Source organism: Nipponia nippon, unplaced genomic scaffold, assembly GCF_047370975.1.
Source record: "Nipponia nippon isolate SJK-2023a ecotype South Korea unplaced genomic scaffold, ASM4737097v1 scaffold_42, whole genome shotgun sequence".
NCBI classification, from domain to species: domain Eukaryota; kingdom Metazoa; phylum Chordata; class Aves; order Pelecaniformes; family Threskiornithidae; genus Nipponia; species Nipponia nippon.
The window spans coordinates 1,456,884-1,473,994 of NW_028262361.1; the positions used below are offsets into that span (position 1 = coordinate 1,456,884).

The 17,111-nt window shown below is 71.4% G+C and overlaps 1 protein-coding gene across 1 annotated transcript in view; it reads left to right on the forward strand.

Annotated features, from left to right (window-relative positions):
* The window catches only part of NOTCH3 (notch receptor 3), a 48,678-nt gene that overhangs the window by 25,210 nt on the left and 6,357 nt on the right, over positions 1-17,111 (forward strand). The window contains 13 exon segments of the mRNA XM_087778219.1: positions 672-900; positions 2,169-2,370; positions 3,329-3,482; positions 4,512-4,699; positions 5,327-5,459; positions 7,071-7,322; positions 8,836-8,948; positions 9,608-9,839; positions 9,841-10,102; positions 12,087-12,407; positions 14,088-14,236; positions 15,139-15,352; positions 16,471-16,555. Of these exon segments, the coding sequence (XP_087634345.1) occupies positions 672-900; positions 2,169-2,370; positions 3,329-3,482; positions 4,512-4,699; positions 5,327-5,459; positions 7,071-7,322; positions 8,836-8,948; positions 9,608-9,839; positions 9,841-10,102; positions 12,087-12,407; positions 14,088-14,236; positions 15,139-15,352; positions 16,471-16,555 (2,534 nt within the window).

Consider the following 17,111-nt stretch of genomic DNA (forward strand, 5'->3'; position numbering starts at 1 on the left):
GACTGGGGACACTGGGGAACTTGGGGACACCAGGGGGGACTGGGGGCACTGGGGGGACTGGGGACACTGGGGAGCTTGGGGACACCAGGGGGGACTGGGGGCACTGGGGGGACTGGGGACACTGGGGGGCTTGGGGACACTAAGGGGGTCAGAGGGACTGGGGGGCTTTGGGAACCTGGGGGGACACCAGGACACTGGGGACACTGGGGGGCTTGGGGACACTAAGGGGGACTGGGGACACCGGGGGGCTTGGGGACACTGGGGGGCCAGGGACACTGGGGGGCTTGGGGACACCAGGGGGGACTGGCGACACCGGGGGGCTTGGGGACACTGGGGAGGACAAGGACACCGGGGGGACTGGGGACACTGGGGACACTGGGGACACCGCGGGGTTTGGGGACACTGGGGAGGACAGGGACACCGGGGGGACTGGGGACACTGGGGACACCTCAGGGTTTGGGGACACTGGGGAGGACAAGGACACCGGGGGGACTGGGGACACTGGGGACACCGCGGGGTTTGGGGACACTGGGGAGGACAGGGACACCGGGGCCTTTGGGGACATGGGGACACACCAGGACACTGGGGAGCTTGGGGACGCCGGGGGGACCTGGGCCCACGGGGGAGGTGGCAATTCGAAGTGCCACCCGCTGTGTCCCCATGTCCCCCAGAGCCCTGCCTGAACGGTGGCACCTGCCGGGACGGGGTGGGGACCTTCTCCTGCTCCTGTCCCCCCGGCTTCGGGGGTCCCCGCTGTGACGCCGAGGAGGACGAGTGCAGGAGCCGGCCCTGCCGCAACGGTGGCACCTGCACCGACTACGTCAACAGCTTCACCTGCACCTGCGCCCCCGGCTGGACCGGCCACCGCTGCCAGCACAACGTCCCCGACTGCACCGACAGGTACCCATGGGTGGCCCTGGGTGGCCCCGGGTCACCCCCTGCCCGCGCGATGTCCCCGTCTGCACCTGGAGGTACCAGCACCCTTGGGTGGCCCCGGGTGGCCCCAAAACTCCTCATGCCCAGTTGATGTCCCCATCTGCACCTGGAGGTACCAGCACCCTTGGGTGGCCCCAGGTGGCCCCAGGTGGCCTTGGGTGGCCCCAGGTCTCCCCGTGCCCATGCGATGTCCCCATCTGCACCTGGAGGTACCAGCACCCTTGGGTGGCCCCAGGTGGCCCCAGGTGGCCTTGGGTGGCCCCAGGTCTCCCCGTGCCCATGCGATGTCCCCATCTGCACCTGGAGGTACCAGCACCCTTGGGTGGCCCCAGGTGGCCTTGGGTGGCCCCAGGTCTCCCCGTGCCCATGCGATGTCCCCATCTGCACCTGGAGGTACCAGCACCCTTGGGTGGCCCCAGGTGGCCTTGGGTGGCCCCGGGTCACCCCGTGCCCATGCGATGTCCCCATCTGCACCTGGAGGTATCAGCACCCTTGGGTGGCCCAAGGTGGCCTTGGGTGGCCCCAGGTCACCCCGTGCCCATGCGATGTCCCCATCTGCACCTGGAGGTACCAGCACCCTTGGGTGGCCCCAAGACTCCCCCTGCCCCTGCAGTGCCCCCATCTGCACCCACAGGTTCCAGCACCCATGGGTGGCCCCAGGTGGCCCCAAGCCTCCCCTGTCCCTACAACGTCCCCACATGTACCAGCACCCATGGGTGCCCCCAGACACCCCATAACTCCTCTCTCCAACCCACCAGCACCCATGGGTGCCCCCAGACACCCCATAACTCCTCTCTCCAACCCACCAGCACCCATGGGTGCCCCCAGACACCCCATAACTCCTCTCTCCAACCCACCAGCACCCATGGGTGCCCCCAGCCACCCCACAGCTCCCCTCTCCAGCCCAACCCACCAGCACCCATGGGTGCCCCCAGTTGTCCCCAAGCTTCCCCCTGTCCCTACAATGTCCCCACAGATTCCAGCACGATGGGTGCCCCCAGCCACCCCACAGCTCCCCTCTCCAGCCCAACCCACCAGCACCCATGGGTGCCCCCAGATGTCCCCAATCCTCTCCATGCCCCTACAACATCCCCACGGGCACCCACATGTACCAGCACCCATGGGTGCCCCCAGCCACCCCATAACTCCCCTCTCCAGCCCAACCCACCACCACCCAAGGGCGCTGGGGGAGCACCCATGGGTGCTGAGCCGTGCGTGCCCTCCCCCCCCAGCTCCTGCTTCAACGGGGGGACCTGCGTGGACGGCGTCGCCTCCTTCACCTGCCGCTGCCGCCCCGGCTTCACCGGCGCCCACTGCCAGCACCCGGCGGACGGGTGCCGGGGGCGGCCCTGCCTGCAGGGCGGCACCTGCCTCAGCGCCGGCGACGCCTACCGCTGCCTCTGCCCGCCGGCCTACACCGGCGCCCAGTGCCAGGTCAGCGGGGGCACCCATGGGTGCGGCGGGCGGGCGGGGACCGACCCCACGCGGTTCGGCCAAAGGGGCGCCCTTGGGTGCCCCCCACCCCCTGTCCCCCTCTCCAGTCCCCCGCCAACTGGGTGCCCCGGCGCCCACCGACCCGGGCAACCCCAAACTCTGTGTCGGAGCCCCCCAACCCGATGGCACCCTTGGGTGCCCTTTGGGTGCCCCCCACCATGACCCCCCCTTACCCCTCCCCATGCCCACCCAGTCCCCCTCCAACTGGGTGCCCCGGCGCCCACCGTCCCAGGCACCCCCAAACTCTGTGTCGGAGCCCCCCACCCAATCCCACCCTTGGGAGCACCCTTGGGTGCCCCCCACCCTGCCCCCCCCTCCCCCCCTCCCCGTCCCCCCCCAGCCCCCCTCCAACTGGGTGCCCCGGCGCCCCCCGACCCGGGCACCCCCAAACTCTGTGTCGGAGCCCCCCGCCCACCCCAATCCCACCCTTGGGTGCCCTTTGGGGAATGGGGTGCTCGGGTCGGTGGGCGCCGGGGCACCCAGTTGGTGAGGGACTGGGTGGGAACGGGGAGCGGGGAAGGGGGGTCAGGGTGGGGGGCACCCAAGGGTGGGATTGGGGTGGGGAGGGGGCTCAGGAACAGAGTTTGGGGGTGGCCATGTCGATGGGTGCTGGGGGAACCAGTTGGAGGGGGACTGGGTGGGAATGGGGAGGAGTTGGGGGGGGGTCAGGGTGGGGGCACCCAAGGGTGCACCTTTGGGGGGTGCTGGGGTGGGTGGGGGGCTCAGACACAGAGTTTGGGGGTGGCCAAGGTGGTGGGCGCCGGGGCACCCAGTTGGAGGGGGACTGGGGAGGGTGGGAACGGGGAGTGGGGGAAGGGGGGGGGGTCAGGGTCAGGGTGGGGGGCACCCAAAGGTGCGCCCTTGGGTGCCCCCCACCCTGACCCCCACCCTCGCGCAGACGCTGCTGGACCTGTGCCGGGGGGCTCCCTGCCGCCACGGCGGGCAGTGCCGGCAGGAGGGTGCCACCGTCTCCTGCCGCTGTCCCCCCGCCTGGACGGGCAGCGCCTGCGACGTCCCCAACGTCACCTGCGCCGCCGCCGCCGCCCGCAGAGGTCAGCGGCCGCCCAGTTCGGGCACTGGGAGGACTGGGAGGGGGCTGGGGAGCCCAGAGACCAGGGTTCCATCCCAGTTTGGGGCACTGGGAGGACTGGGAGGGGGCTGGGGAGCCCAGAGACCTGGTTCCATCCCAGTTCAGGCACTGGGAGGACTGGGAGGGGGCTGGGGAGCCCAGAGGCCGGGGTTCCGTCCCAGTTTGGGGCACTGGGAGGGGTCTAAGGAGCCTGGATGCCTGGGTTCCCTCCCAGTTTGGGGAACTGGGGACCCTGGATGCCCGAGTTCCCTCCCAGTTTGGGAGACTGGGAGGGGGTAACAAGCCCAGAGGCCGGGGTTCCATCCCAGTCTGGGGCCCTGGGAGGAGGCCGAGAAGCCCAGAAGCTTGGGTTCCCTCCCAGTTTAGGGGCACTGGGAGGACTGGGAGGGTTAGAAGGAGCCTGGGTGCCTGGGTCCCCTCCCAGTTTGGGAGACTGGGAGGACTGGGAGGGTTAGAAGGAGCCTGGGTACCTGGGTCCCCTCCCAGTTTGGGGTACTGGGAGGACTGGGGAGCCTGGGTACCTGGGTCCCCTCCCAGTTTGGGGTACTGGGAAGACTGGGGAGCCTGGGTGCCTGGGTGCCCTCCCAGTTTGGGGTACTGGGAGGACTGGGGAGCTTGGATGCCTGGGTCCCCTCCCAGTTTGGGGTACTGGGAGGACTGGGGAGCCTGGGTCCCCTCCCAGTTTGGGGTACTGGGAAGACTGGGGAGCCTGGGTGCCTGGGTCCCCTCCCAGTTTGGGGTACTGGGAAGACTGGGGAGCCTGGGTGCCTGGGTCCCCTCCCAGTTTGGGGTACTGGGAAGACTGGGGAGCCTGGGTGCCTGGGTGCCCTCCCAATTTGGGGTACTGGGAGGACTGGGAGGCGTCGATAACCCCAGCCCCCCGCCTCCCCTCCCCATGGCACCTGGGCTGGGTCCCCCCCCACCCCCACCCCCCGGCCCCTGCCTCAGTTTCCCCCCCCCCCCCCCACCTCCGCCCTCTCCCCCCACCCAGGGGTGCCCCTGGCCCAGCTGTGCCACGGGCGCGGCCGCTGCGTGGGTGCGGGCAGCGGCGGCCACCGCTGCCTGTGCCAGGAGGGCTACGTGGGCAGCTACTGCCAGACCCCCCGCGACCGCTGCCTGCCCAACCCCTGCCTGCACGGCGCTGCCTGCAGCAGCTACGGGGGGGGCTACGAGTGCGAGGTGAGTGCCGCCCCCCACCCATGGGTGCTGCTTGGGGCGGGGGGGGTGCTGGGGGCGGGGGGGGGAGGAGCAGGGGTTGGGGGTGTCCATGGGGTTGGGCACCCCGCGCCCGCCCGTCCCGGTTTCCCCGTGAATTGGGTGCTGGGGGGGTAGCAGCACCCATGGGTGCAAGCAGCCCGCACCCGTCCTCCTCCAGGCTGGGGACACCCCGGGGTGCCCATGTCCCTCCTGCCATCGAGGGTGGCATCACCCGGGCATGGTGACCCTTGGGTGACGGGCGCCTCCACCCTGGAGCACCCATGGGTGCTCTCCTGACCCAGCCGCAGCATTTGGGGCTCAGCTGAGCTTTTTGGGGTGCCAGGGCACCTCCCCACATTGGGGACGCCCCGGGGTGCCCATGTCCCTCCTGCCATCGAGGGTGGCATCACCCGGGCATGGTGACCCTTGGGTGACGGGCGTCTCCACCCTGGAGCACCCGTGGGTGCTCTCCCTCCCCAGCCGCAGCATTTGGGGCTCAGCTGGCCCTTTTGGGGTGCCCTTGGGCGCCCGGCACCCCCCGTACCGTGGCCCTGAGGCGGGGCGGGTGGCCCGGGGGTGACGGGGCGCCCATGGGTGCTGTCCCCGCAGTGCCCGCCGGGCTACGCGGGCCGCGAGTGCCAGCTGGAGGTGGACGAGTGCCAGTCACAGCCCTGCCAGAACGGGGGCACCTGCATCGACCTCGTGGGGCGCTACCTCTGCTCCTGCCCCCCCGGCACCCGGGGTGGGTGCGCGGGGGCCGGCCCCGTGGCCGCCTGTCTGGGTGCTGGTGGGAGGGGGTCCCCTGTCCCCAAGTCCTTGGGTGCTGGTGGGAAGGGTCCCCGTGTCCTTGGGTGGGCGGTGGGAGAGGGTCCCGTGTCCCCAAGTCCTTGGGTGCTGGTGGGAAGGGTCCCCTTGTCCCCGTGTCCCCATGTCCTTGGGTGGTGGTGGGAGGGGGTCCTGTGTCCCCAAGTCCTTGGGTGCTGGTGGGAAGGGTCCCCTTGTCCCCGTGTCCCCGTGTCCTTGGGTGGGCGGTGCGAGGGGGTCCCCGTGTCCCCATGTCCTTGGGTGCTGGTGGGAAGGGTCCCCGTGTCCTCATGTCCTTGGGTGGGCAGTGGGAGGGGGTCCTGTGTCCCCAAGTCCTTGGGTGCTGGTGGGAAGGGTCCCTGTGTCCCCAAGTCCTTGGGTGGGCGGTGGGAGGGGGTCCCGTGTCCCCATGTCCTTGGGTGCTGGTGGGAAGGGTCCCCTTGTCCCCAAGTCCTTGGGTGGGCGGTGGGAGGGGGTCCTGTGTCCCCAAGTCCTTGGGTGCTGGTGGGAAGGGTCCCCTTGTCCCCGTGTCCCCGTGTCCTTGGGTGGGCGGTGGGAGGGGGTCCCGTGTCCCCAAGTCCTTGGGTGCTGGTGGGAAGGGTCCCCGTGTCCTCATGTCCTTGGGTGGGCAGTGGGAGGGGGTCCCGTGTCCCCATGTCCTTGGGTGCTGGTGGGAAGGGTCCCCTTGTCCCCGTGTCCCCGTGTCCTTGGGTGGGCGGTGGGAGGGGGTCCCATGTCCCCATGTCCTTGGGTGGTGGTGGGAAGGGTCCCCTTGTCCCCGTGTCCCCATGTCCTTGGGTGGGCGGTGGGAGGGGGTCCCGTGTCCCCAAGTCCTTGGGTGGTGGTGGGAAGGGTCCCCTTGTCCCTGTGTCCCCATGTCCTTGGGTGCTGGTGGGAAGGGTCCCCATGTCCCCAAGTCCTTGGGTGCTGGTGGGAAGGGTCCCTGTGTCCCCGTGTCCCCATGTCCTTGGGTGGGCGGTGGGAGGGGGTCCCATGTCCCCATGTCCTTGGGTGCTGGTGGGAAGGGACCCCTTGTCCCCATGTCCCCATGTCCTTGGGTGCTGGTGGGAAGGGTCCCTGTGTCCCCGTGTCCCCATGTCCTTGGGTGGGCAGAGGGATTGGTCCCCATGTTCCCATGCCCAGGGTGACAGTGACCAGGGTCCCCACGTCCCCACCACAGGGTGGCACCCATCAGGGTCCCCACACCCCACCCCACAGTGTCACCCCTCAGGGTCCCCTCCCCATGGTGGCACCCCTCAGGGTCCCCACCCCATGGTGGCACCCATCAAGGTGCCCATGTCCCATCCCATGGTGACAACGACCAGGGTCCCCACCCTATGGTGGCACCCATCAATGTCCCCACATCCCACCCCACGGTGGCACCCCTCAGGGTCCCCACCCCATGGTGGCACCCATCAATGTCCCCACCCCAGGGTGTCACCCCTCAGGGCCCCCACGTCCCCACGCCACGCTGTCACCCCTCAGGGCCCCCGCCCCAGGGTGGCACCGGCCCAGCTGCGTCCCCGCTGTCACCTCCCCGTCCCCGCAGGCGTCCTCTGCGAGATCGACGAGGACGACTGCGCCCCCGCGCCCGGCGCCCTGGCACCCAAGTGCCTCCACAACGGGACCTGCCTGGACGGGGTGGGGGGCTACGCCTGCGCCTGCCCCCCCGGCTACACGGGCGCCCGCTGCGAGGGGGACGTCAACGAGTGCCGCAGCCGGCCCTGCCACCCCCCCGGCACCCTGGCGTGCGTGCAGGGTGCCAACGCCTACCGCTGCCTCTGCCGGCCCGGCTTCACCGGTGGGTGCTGCGCGGGGCGCCGGGGGGTAAGGGGGGTGCCAGGGTGGGTGCCAAGGTGGGTACGGGGACGTGGGGGGTGTCATGGGGGTACGAGCGTGGGTGCCAGGGTGGGTAAGGGGACGTGGGGGGTGCCAGGGTGGGTGCCAGGGTGGGTTAGGGAACATGAGGGGTGTCATGGTGGGTGCCAGGGTGGGTAAGGGGACACGGGGGGTGCCAGGGTGGGTGCCAGGGTGGGTAAGGGGACACGGGGGGTGCCAGGGTGGGTGCCAGGGTGGGTAAGGGGACATGGGGGGTGCCAGGGTGGGTGCCAGGGTGGGTAAGGGGACACGGGGGGTGCCAGGGTGGGTGCCAGGGTGGGTAAGGGGACATGAGGGGTGCCAGGGTGGGTGCCAGGGTGGGTTAGGGGACGTGGGGGGTGCCAGGGTGGGGGCCAGGGGGGGTTAGGGAACATGAGGGGTGTCATGGGGGGTGCCGGGGTGGGTAAGGGGACACGGGGGGTGCCAGGGTGGGTGCCAGGGTGGGTAAGGGGACGTGGGGGGTGCTATGGGGGGTGCCAGGGTGGGTAAGGGGGGTGCCAGGGTGGGTGCCAGGGTGGGTAAGGGGACGTGGGGGGTGCCAGGGTGGGTGCCAGGGTGGGTAAGGGGACATGAGGGGTGCCAGGGTGGGTGCCAGGGTGGGTTAGGGGACACGGGGGGTGCCAGGGTGGGTGCCAGGGTGGGTGCCAGGGTGGGTAAGGGGACATGAGGGGTGCCAGGGTGGGTGCCAGGGTGGGTTAGGGGACACGGGGGGTGTCATGGTGGGTGCCAGGGTGGGTTAGGGAACATGAGGGGTGTCATGGTGGGTGCCAGGGTGGGTAAGGGGACACGGGGGGTGCCAGGGTGGGTGCCAGGGTGGGTGCCAGGGTGGGTAAGGGGACACGGGGGGTGCCAGGGTGGGTGCCAGGGTGGGTAAGGGGACATGAGGGGTGCCAGGGTGGGTGCCAGGGTGGGTTAGGGGACGTGGGGGGTGCCAGGGTGGGTGCCAGGGTGGGTTAGGGAACATGAGGGGTGTCATGGTGGGTGCCAGGGTGGGTAAGGGGACACGGGGGGTGCCATAGGGCGTGCCAGGGTGGGTAAGGGGACATGAGGGGTGCCAGGGTGGGTGCTAGGATGGGTAAGGGGACGTGGGCGTGCCGTGGGGGGTGCCAGGGTGGGTAAGGGCAGTGCCATGGTGGGTGCTAGGGTGGGTAAGGGGACATGCGAGGTGTCAGGGGGGGTGCCAGGGAGGGTAGGGGGACATGGGGGGGAGCCAGGGGGGTGCCAGGGTGGGCAGGGGGCACGGAGGGGGTGCCAGGGTGGGTGCCAGGGAGGGTGAGGGGGTGCCAGGGCGGGCAGGGCCCCTCCGCGCCGTGCCGGGGCAGGGTGCCGTGCGGGTGCCGTGCCACCGGTGCCGGGCAGGGTGCCACCCCGCGTGCCCACCCTCGGTGGGGGGGGAGGGGGGTCTCTGCGCCCCCTGACCCCCCCCCACCCCGCAGGCCCCCGCTGCCAGAGCCCGGCGAACCCCTGCCAGGCCCTGCCCTGCCGCCACGGCGGGCGCTGCCAGCCCGACCCCGCGGCCGCCCGCGGCTACGCCTGCCGCTGCCCGCCCGTGAGTGGGGGGCACCCACCCGCACCCACCTGCCCGCCCGCGGGGCCGGGGGCCGGGGTGGCAGGGGGTGGGCGGGGGGCTGGGTGCACCCAGAGCCATGGGGGTGGGTGCTGGGGGGTGCTGGGGGGTGGCACGGGGTGGGCATGGGTCTGGGTGCTGGGGTGGCAGGGGGTGGGCGGGGGTCTGGGTGCACCCAGAGCCATGGGGGTGGGGGCTGGGGGGGGCTGGGGTGGCACAGGGTGGGCAGGGGGCTGGGTGCTGGGTGCTGGGGGGTGGCAGGGGGTGGGCGGGGGCTGGGTGCACCCAGAGCCATGGGGCTGAGTGCTGGGGGGTGCTGGGGTGGCACAGGGTGGGCAGGGGGCTGGGTGCTGGGTGCTGGGGGGTGGCACAGGGTGGGTGGGGGTCTGGGTGCACCCAGAGCCATGGGGGTGGGTGCTGGGGGGTGCTGGGGTGGCACAGGGTGGGCAGGGGGCTGAGTGCTGGGTGCTGGGGGGTGGCAGGGGGTGGGCGGGGGTCTGGGTGCACCCAGAGCCATGGGTCTGGGTGCTGGGGGGTGCTGGGGTGGCACAGGGTGGGCAGGGGGCTGGGTGCCCGCCCCCCCCCACCCCGGGTGCCCCCCACCCTGACACCCCCCCCCCCCCCCCCATTCCCCCCCCCAGGGCTTCAGCGGCGCCCACTGCGAGAGCCGCCCCCCCCTGCCTGGACCCTGCCTGCGCCAACGGCGGCAGCTGCCCGCGCCCCCCCGGCGCCGGGGGTCCCCCCTGCCGCCCCCCCAACGCCACCTGCGCCCCCGACGCCTGCCTCCACGGGGGCACCTGCGTCCCCTCGCCCCGGCCCCCCTTCGCCCGCTGCCTCTGCCCGCCGGGTTTCGGGGGGCCCCGCTGCCAGGAGGGGCCCCCCCCGCCCCCCGCCGCCGAGTGCCAGGGGGGGTGCGGGGGGAAGGCGGGGGACGGGGTTTGTCACCGGGAGTGCAACACCCCCGGCTGTCAGTGGGACGGGGGCGACTGTTCCCTCTTGGTGGGGGACCCCTGGGGACACTGCGGGGTCCCCGAGTGTCCCCCCCTTTTCAACAACAGCCGCTGCGACCGGGGGTGCGACACCCCCCACTGCCTCTACGACAACTTCGACTGCCGGCCCCCCCACAGGGCCTGCCAGTGAGTGTCCCCAGGGCCACCCCCGGTCCCCATGGGCCACCCCCGGTCCCCGTGGGCCACCTCCTGTCCCCAGGGCCACCCCTGGTCCCCAGGGCCGCCTCCTGTCCCCAGGGCCACGTCCTGTCCCTATGGGCAACCCCCGGTCCCCATGGGCCACCCCCTGTCCCCAGGGCCACCCCCGGTCCCCATGGGCCACCCCCGGTCCCCGTGGGCCACCTCCTGTCCCCAGGGCCACCCCTGGTCCCCATGGGCCACCCCCGGTCCCCGTGGGCCACCTCCTGTCCCCAGGGCCACCCCCGGTCCCCAGGGCCACCCCCGGTCCCCATGGGCCACCCCCTGTCCCCAGGGCCACCTCCTGTCCCTGTGGGCAACCCCCGGTCCCCATGGGCCACCTCCTGTCCCCAGGGCCACCCCCGGTCCCCATGGGCCACCCCCGGTCCCCGTGGGCCACCTCCTGTCCCCAGGGCCACCCCTGGTCCCCATGGGCCACCCCCGGTCCCCGTGGGCCACCTCCTGTCCCCAGGGCCACCCCCAGTCCCCAGGGCCACCTCCTGTCCCCAGGGCCACCCCCGGTCCCCATGGGCCACCCCCTGTCCCCAGGGCCACCTCCTGTCCCTATGGGCAACCCTCGGTTCCCATGGGCCACCTCCTGTCCCCAGGGCCACCCCCGGTCCCCATGGGCCACCTCCTGTCCCCAGGGCCACCCCCAGTCCCCAGGGCCACCTCCTGTCCCTATGGGCAACCCCCAGTCCCCATGGGCCACCCCCGGTCCCCGTGGGCCACCTCCTGTCCCCAGGGCCACCCCCAGTCCCCATGGGCCACCCCCGGTCCCCAGGGCCACCTCCTGTCACCCCCCGTGGCACTACATGCTGCCATGTGGCACTGTGTGCCCCCCATGTGCCCCCCTGTGTGTCTCCGTCTGTGCCCCCATGTCCCCCCATGTCCCCCCAACCCCCCGTCCCCCCATGTCCCCCATGTCCCCCATGTCCCCCATGTCCCCCCAACCCCCCCGTCCACCCATGTCCCCCCATGTCCCCCCATGTCCCCCCAACCCCCCCCGTCCCCCCATGTGTCCCTGCATCCCCCCTGTCCTCCGTGGCCCCCCATGGCCCCCACATCTCCCTCCCATGTCCTCATGTCCCCCCGTGTCCCCATGTCCCCCCCATGTCCTCATATCCCTCCCATGCCCCCCATGTCCCCATGTCCGCCATGTCCCCATGTCCCCAATGCCCCCCATGTCCCCCCACCCCTCCCATGTCCCCATGTCCGCCATGTCCCCATGTCCCCCCACGCCCCTCATGTCCCCAGGTCCCCACACCCCGCCATGTCCCCAATGCCCCCCATGTCCCCCTACCCCTCCCATGCCCCCCATGTCCCCATGCCCCCATATCCCCCCATGCCCCCCATGTCCCCAATGCCCCCCATGTCCCCCCACCCCTCCCATGCCCCCCATGTCCCCATGTCCGCCATGTCCCCATGTCCCCCCACGCCCCTCATGTCCCCAGGTCCCCATGTCCGCCATGTCCCCAATGCCCCCCATGTCCCCCTACCCCTCCCATGCCCACCATGTCCCCATGTCCCCCCATGCCCCCCATGTCCCCAATGCCCCCCATGTCCCCCCACCCCCCTCATGTCCCCAGGTCCCCACACCCCGCCATGTCCCCAATGCCCCCCATGTCCCCCTACCCCTCCCATGCCCCCCATGTCCCCATGCCCCCATATCCCCCCATGCCCCCCATGTCCCCAATGCCCCCCATGTCCCCCCACCCCCCTCATGTCCCCAGGTCCCCACACCCCGCCATGTCCCCAATGCCCCCCATGTCCCCCTACCCCTCCCATGCCCCCCATGTCCCCATGCCCCCATATCCCCCCATGCCCCCCATGTCCCCAATGCCCCCCATGTCCCCCTACCCCTCCCATGCCCCCCATGTCCCCATGCCCCCATATCCCCCCCCACCCCCCACCCACCGCTGCCCCCCCCCAGCCCCGTCTACGAGAAGTACTGCTCCGACCACTTCGCCGACGGGCGCTGCGACCAAGGGTGCAACAGCGAAGAGTGCGGCTGGGACGGGTTGGATTGCGCCCAGGAGGTCCCCGAGGCGCTGGCCCGGGGGGTGCTGGTCGTCACCGTCCTGCTGCCCCCCGAGGAGCTGCGCCGGACCAGCGCCGCCTTCCTTCAGCGGCTCAGCGCCATCCTGCGCACCTCCCTGCGCTTCCGCCTGGATCCCGACGGGAACTACATGATCCAACCCTACTATCGGCCCCAGCGGCTGCGGAGGAGGGAGGTGGCCCCCGAGGTCATCGGGTGAGCGGGGGTGGGGGGAGGGGGGGGGGGGGGGGATGGGGTGGGAGACTTGGAGGACACGGGATGGGGATGGTGGTGCTGGGTGGCGTGGGGTGGGGGACATGGGGTGGGGATGGTGGGGATGGGGGACATGGGGGGGGGTGGGGGACACGGGGTGGGGATGGTGGGGATGGGGGACATGGGATGTGAATGGCGGTGCTGGTGGACATGGGATGGCGGTGCTGGGTGGCATGGGATGGGGGACACGGGATGCGGGGGGATGGGGGACATGGGGTGGGGGGGGGGACATAGGGGGGTGGTGGTGGGTGGGATGGGGTGGGGGACATGAGGTGGGAATGGCGATGGTGGGGGACATGGGATGGGGATGGTGGTGGTGGGGGACATGGGGACATGGGATGGGGATGGTGGTGCTGGGGGACATGGGATGGTGCTGGGTGGGATGGGGTGGGGGACATGGGGTGGGGATGGTGGGGATGGGGACACGGGATGGGGATGGTGGGGATGGTGGGGATGGGGGACATGGGATGGTGCTGGGTGGGATGGGGTGGGGGACATGGGGTGGGGATGGCGGTGGTGGGGCACATGTGGTGGGAGATATGGGGGGGATGGGCTGGGGGACACGGGAGGGGGTGGTGCTGGGGATGGCGGTGCTGCGTCCCATGGGACATGAGGCCAGAGGGCCAGGGGTGCTGGGTGTCTTGGGCCATGGGTGCCATGGGCCATGGGTGCTGGGTGCCTTGAGCCATGGGGACACGGGTGCCATGGGTGCTGGGTGTCTTGGGCCATGGGTGCCATGGGTCATGGGACCATGGGTGCTGGGTGCCGTGAGCCATGGGGACACGGGTGCCATGGGTGCTGGGTGTCTTGGGCCATGGGTGCCATGGGTCATGGGACCATGGGTGCTGGGTGCCGTGAGCCATGGGGACACGGGTGCCATGGGTGCTGGGTGTCTTGGGTCATGGGGCCATGGGTGCCATGGGTCATGGGACCATGGGTGCTGGTGTCTTGGGTCATGGGTGTCATGGGTCATGGGACCATGGGTGCTGGGTGTCTTGGGTCATGGGGCCATGGGTGCCATGGGTCATGGGACCATGGGTGCCGGGTGCCGTGAGCCATGGGGACATGGGTGCCATGGGTGCTGGGTGTCTTGGGTCACGGGACCATGGGTGCTGGGTGTCTTGGGTCACGGGACCATGGGTGCTGGGTGTCTTGGGTCATGGGGCCGTGGGTGCCATGGGTCAGGGGACCACGGTTGCTGGATGCCATGGGTCATGGGACCATGGGTGCTGGGTGCCGTGAGCCATGGGGACATGGGTGCCATGGGTGCTGGTGTCTTGGGTCATGGGTGCCATGGGTCACAGGACCATGGGTGCTGGGTGTCTCGGGTCATGGGGCCGTGGGTGCCATGGGTCAGGGGACCACGGTTGCTGGATGCCATGGGTCATGGGACCATGGGTGCTGGGTGCCGTGAGCCATGGGGACATGGGTGCCATGGGTGCAGGGTGTCTTGGGTCATGGGTGCCATGGGTCAAGGGGCCATGGGTGCCACAGGGCCATGGGTGCTGGATGCCACGAGGCCACGGGTGCTGGGTATCTTGAGCCACGGGACCCCGAGCGCCGCCGTTCCTGGGGGTCCCCCGTGTCCCTCTGTGACCCCCCCCTCCCGGTGACCCCCGGCAGCTCGGTGGTGACGCTGGAGATCGACAACCGCCTGTGCGCCCAGGCGTCCGACAAGTGCTTCCCCGACACCCGCAGCGCCGCCGACTACCTGGCCGCCCTCTCCGCCCTGGAGCGTCTCCAGTTCCCCTACCCCATCAAGGCCGTGCGGGGTGAGGGACCTCCCGGTGGCCCCTGGGGACGAGGGACATCCCGGTGGCCCTTGGGGACGAGGTCCCCGCGGTGGGGAGGGTGGCCCCAATGATGCCATGGGGGTTTGCAAGGGGTGGGGTGTCCTGGTGTGGGGCTGGGGTGACGAACGGGGCGTCCTGGTGGTGATGGTGGCCCTCCATACGTGGCATGTCCCCAGCTTATGGAGGGGGTGACCTTGACCCTGACGTGTAACGTGTCCCCTGTGGGGTGTCCTGGTGGCGATGGGTGCCCCCAGGGTGGTAGCACCCTGATGGTGTCCCCAGCTTGTGGTGGGTGCCCGATGGTGGCATCACCCTGATGGTGTCCTCAACATGCTGGATGCCTCTGTGGTGCCATCACCGTGATGGTGTCCCCAACACGTGATTGCCCCATGGTGGCATCACCCTGGTGGTGTCCCCAACATGCTTAGTGTCCCCATGGTGGCATCACTCTGATGGTGTCCCCGACGTTCTGGGTGCCCCATGGTGGCATCACCCTGATGACGTCCCCAACATGCCCAGTGCCCCATGGTGGCATCACCCTGATGGTGTCCCTGACGTTCTGGGTGCCCCATGGTGGCATCACCCTGATGACGTCCCCAACACGCCCAGTGCCCCATGGTGGCATCACCCTGATGGTGTCCCCGACGTTCTGGGTGCCCCATGGTGGCATCACCCTGGTGACGTCCCCAACAGGCCCAGTGCCCCATGGCGGCATCACCCTGATGGTGTCCCCGACGTTCTGGGTGCCCCATGGTGGCATCACCCTGGTGACGTCCCCAACACGCCCAGTGCCACCATGCTGCCAGCTCCGCCGTGGCATCTCCAACCCGTTGACGCCCCAGGGTGGCATCCCCCTGACGTTGTCCCCCCCGCCCATGCAGGTGACAAGCTGCCCGAGGCGCCGGACCCGGTTCGGTTGTTGCCGCTGGTGGTGGTGGGGGGCGTCATCCTGCTGGCCATCGCGGTGCTGGGGGTGCTGGTGGCCCGGCGCAGGCGGGAGCAGAGCACCCTCTGGTTCCCCGAGGGCTTCAGCCTGGCCAAGGACAGCAAGCGGGACCGGCGGGAGCCCGTGGGGCAGGACGCCCTGGGCATGAAGTGAGGGGCTGGGGGGGCACTGGTGGAACTGGGAGGGTACTGGGGCTCGGGGGGGTCCCAGTGCAAGTTGGGGGGCACTGGGTGGGGGGGACTGGTGGCACTGGGGGGATACTGGGGCTCTGGGGTGTCCCAGTGCAAGTTGGGGGGCACTGGGTGGGGGGACTGGTGGAACTGGGAGGGTACTGGGGCTCTAGGGGGGTCCCAGTGCAAGTGGGGGGCACTGGGTGGGGGGACTGGTGGAACTGGGAGGGTACTGGGGCTCTAGGGGGGGTCCCAGTGCAAGTGGGGGGCGCTGGGGGGGGCACTGGGTGGGGGGACTGGTGGAACTGGGAGGGTACTGGGGCTCTAGGGGGGTCCCAGTGCAAGTGGGGGGCACTGGGTGGGGGGACTGGTGGAACTGGGAGGGTACTGGGGCTCTAGGGGGGTCCCAGTGCAAGTGGGGGGGGGCGCTGGGGGGGGGCACTGGGTGGGGGGACTGGTGGCACTGGGAGGGTACTGGGGCTCTAGGGAGGTCCCAGTGCAAGTGGGGGGGGGCACTGGGTGGGGGGACTGGTGGAACTGGGAGGGTACTGGGGCTCTAGGGAGGTCCCAGTGCAAGTGGGGGGGGCACTGGGTGGGGGGACTGGTGGAACTGGGAGGGTACTGGGGCTCTAGGGGGGGTCCCAGTGCAAGTGGGGGGGGCGCTGGGGGGGGACTGGTGGAACTGGGAGGGTACTGGGGCTCTAGGGGGGGTCCCAGTGCAAGTGGGGGGGCGCTGGGGGGGACTGGTGGAACTGGGAGGGTACTGGGGCTCTAGGGGGGTCCCAGTGCAAGTGGGGGGCATTGGGTGGGGGGACTGGTGGAACTGGGAGGGTACTGGGGCTCTAGGGGGGGGTCCCAGTGCAAGTGGGGGGCACTGGGTGGGGGGACTGGTGGAACTGGGTGGATACTGGGGCTCCGAGGGGGTCCCAGTTCAACTGGGGAGGGCTCACTGGGTTCCAGCTCCCCCCCCCCCCCCCGGGCCGGTCCCGGCTGGGGGCTCCCCGCGCTCCCTGGGCTTTGGGGGTGCCCTGGCCCCGCCCCTGCCCCCCCATAGGTGGGGGGGGGGGGGGCACCCACCTCACGCCCGCGCCCCCCAGGGCCGTGGGGAAGGGGGAGACGCTGATGGGGGAACCCTCGGAGGAGTGGGCGGCCGGCGACTGCCCCGAGGCCAAGAGGCTCAAGGTACCCCCGCGGCACCCTGGGGACCCCGGGGGGGCACCCGGGGGGGGCTGTGACCCCACCCCGGGCACCCTCGGGGGTGGGGGGGGTGGGGGGGTGCCGGTACCCCCATAGCCAGGCACCGGGGGTGGGGGGGATGGGGGTGCTGGCACCGCGGTGGGTGGGGGGGCCGGCCCCCCCCGGGGGGTGCCGCCCTGGTGGGGGGGGGGGCCCAGCACCCCCGTGCTCTGGGACCCTAGAGGGTGGGGGGGGTCCCAGCACCCCCATGCCCCAGCACCCTGGTGGGGGGGGGTCCCAGCACCCCCATGGTTTGGGACCCTGGTGGGTGGGGGGGCCCGGCCCCCACCGTGTGCTGCCGCCCTGGTGGGTGGGGGTCTCCAGGACCCTCATGGGTGGGGGTCCCAGCACCCCCATGCCCCAGCACCCTGGTGGGGGGGGGGTCCCGGCACCCCCGTGCTCTGGGACCCTAGAGGGTGGGGGGGGTCCCAGCACCCCCATGCCCCAGCACCCTGGTGGGGGGGGGGTCCCAGCACCCCCATGGTTTGGGACCCTGGTGGGT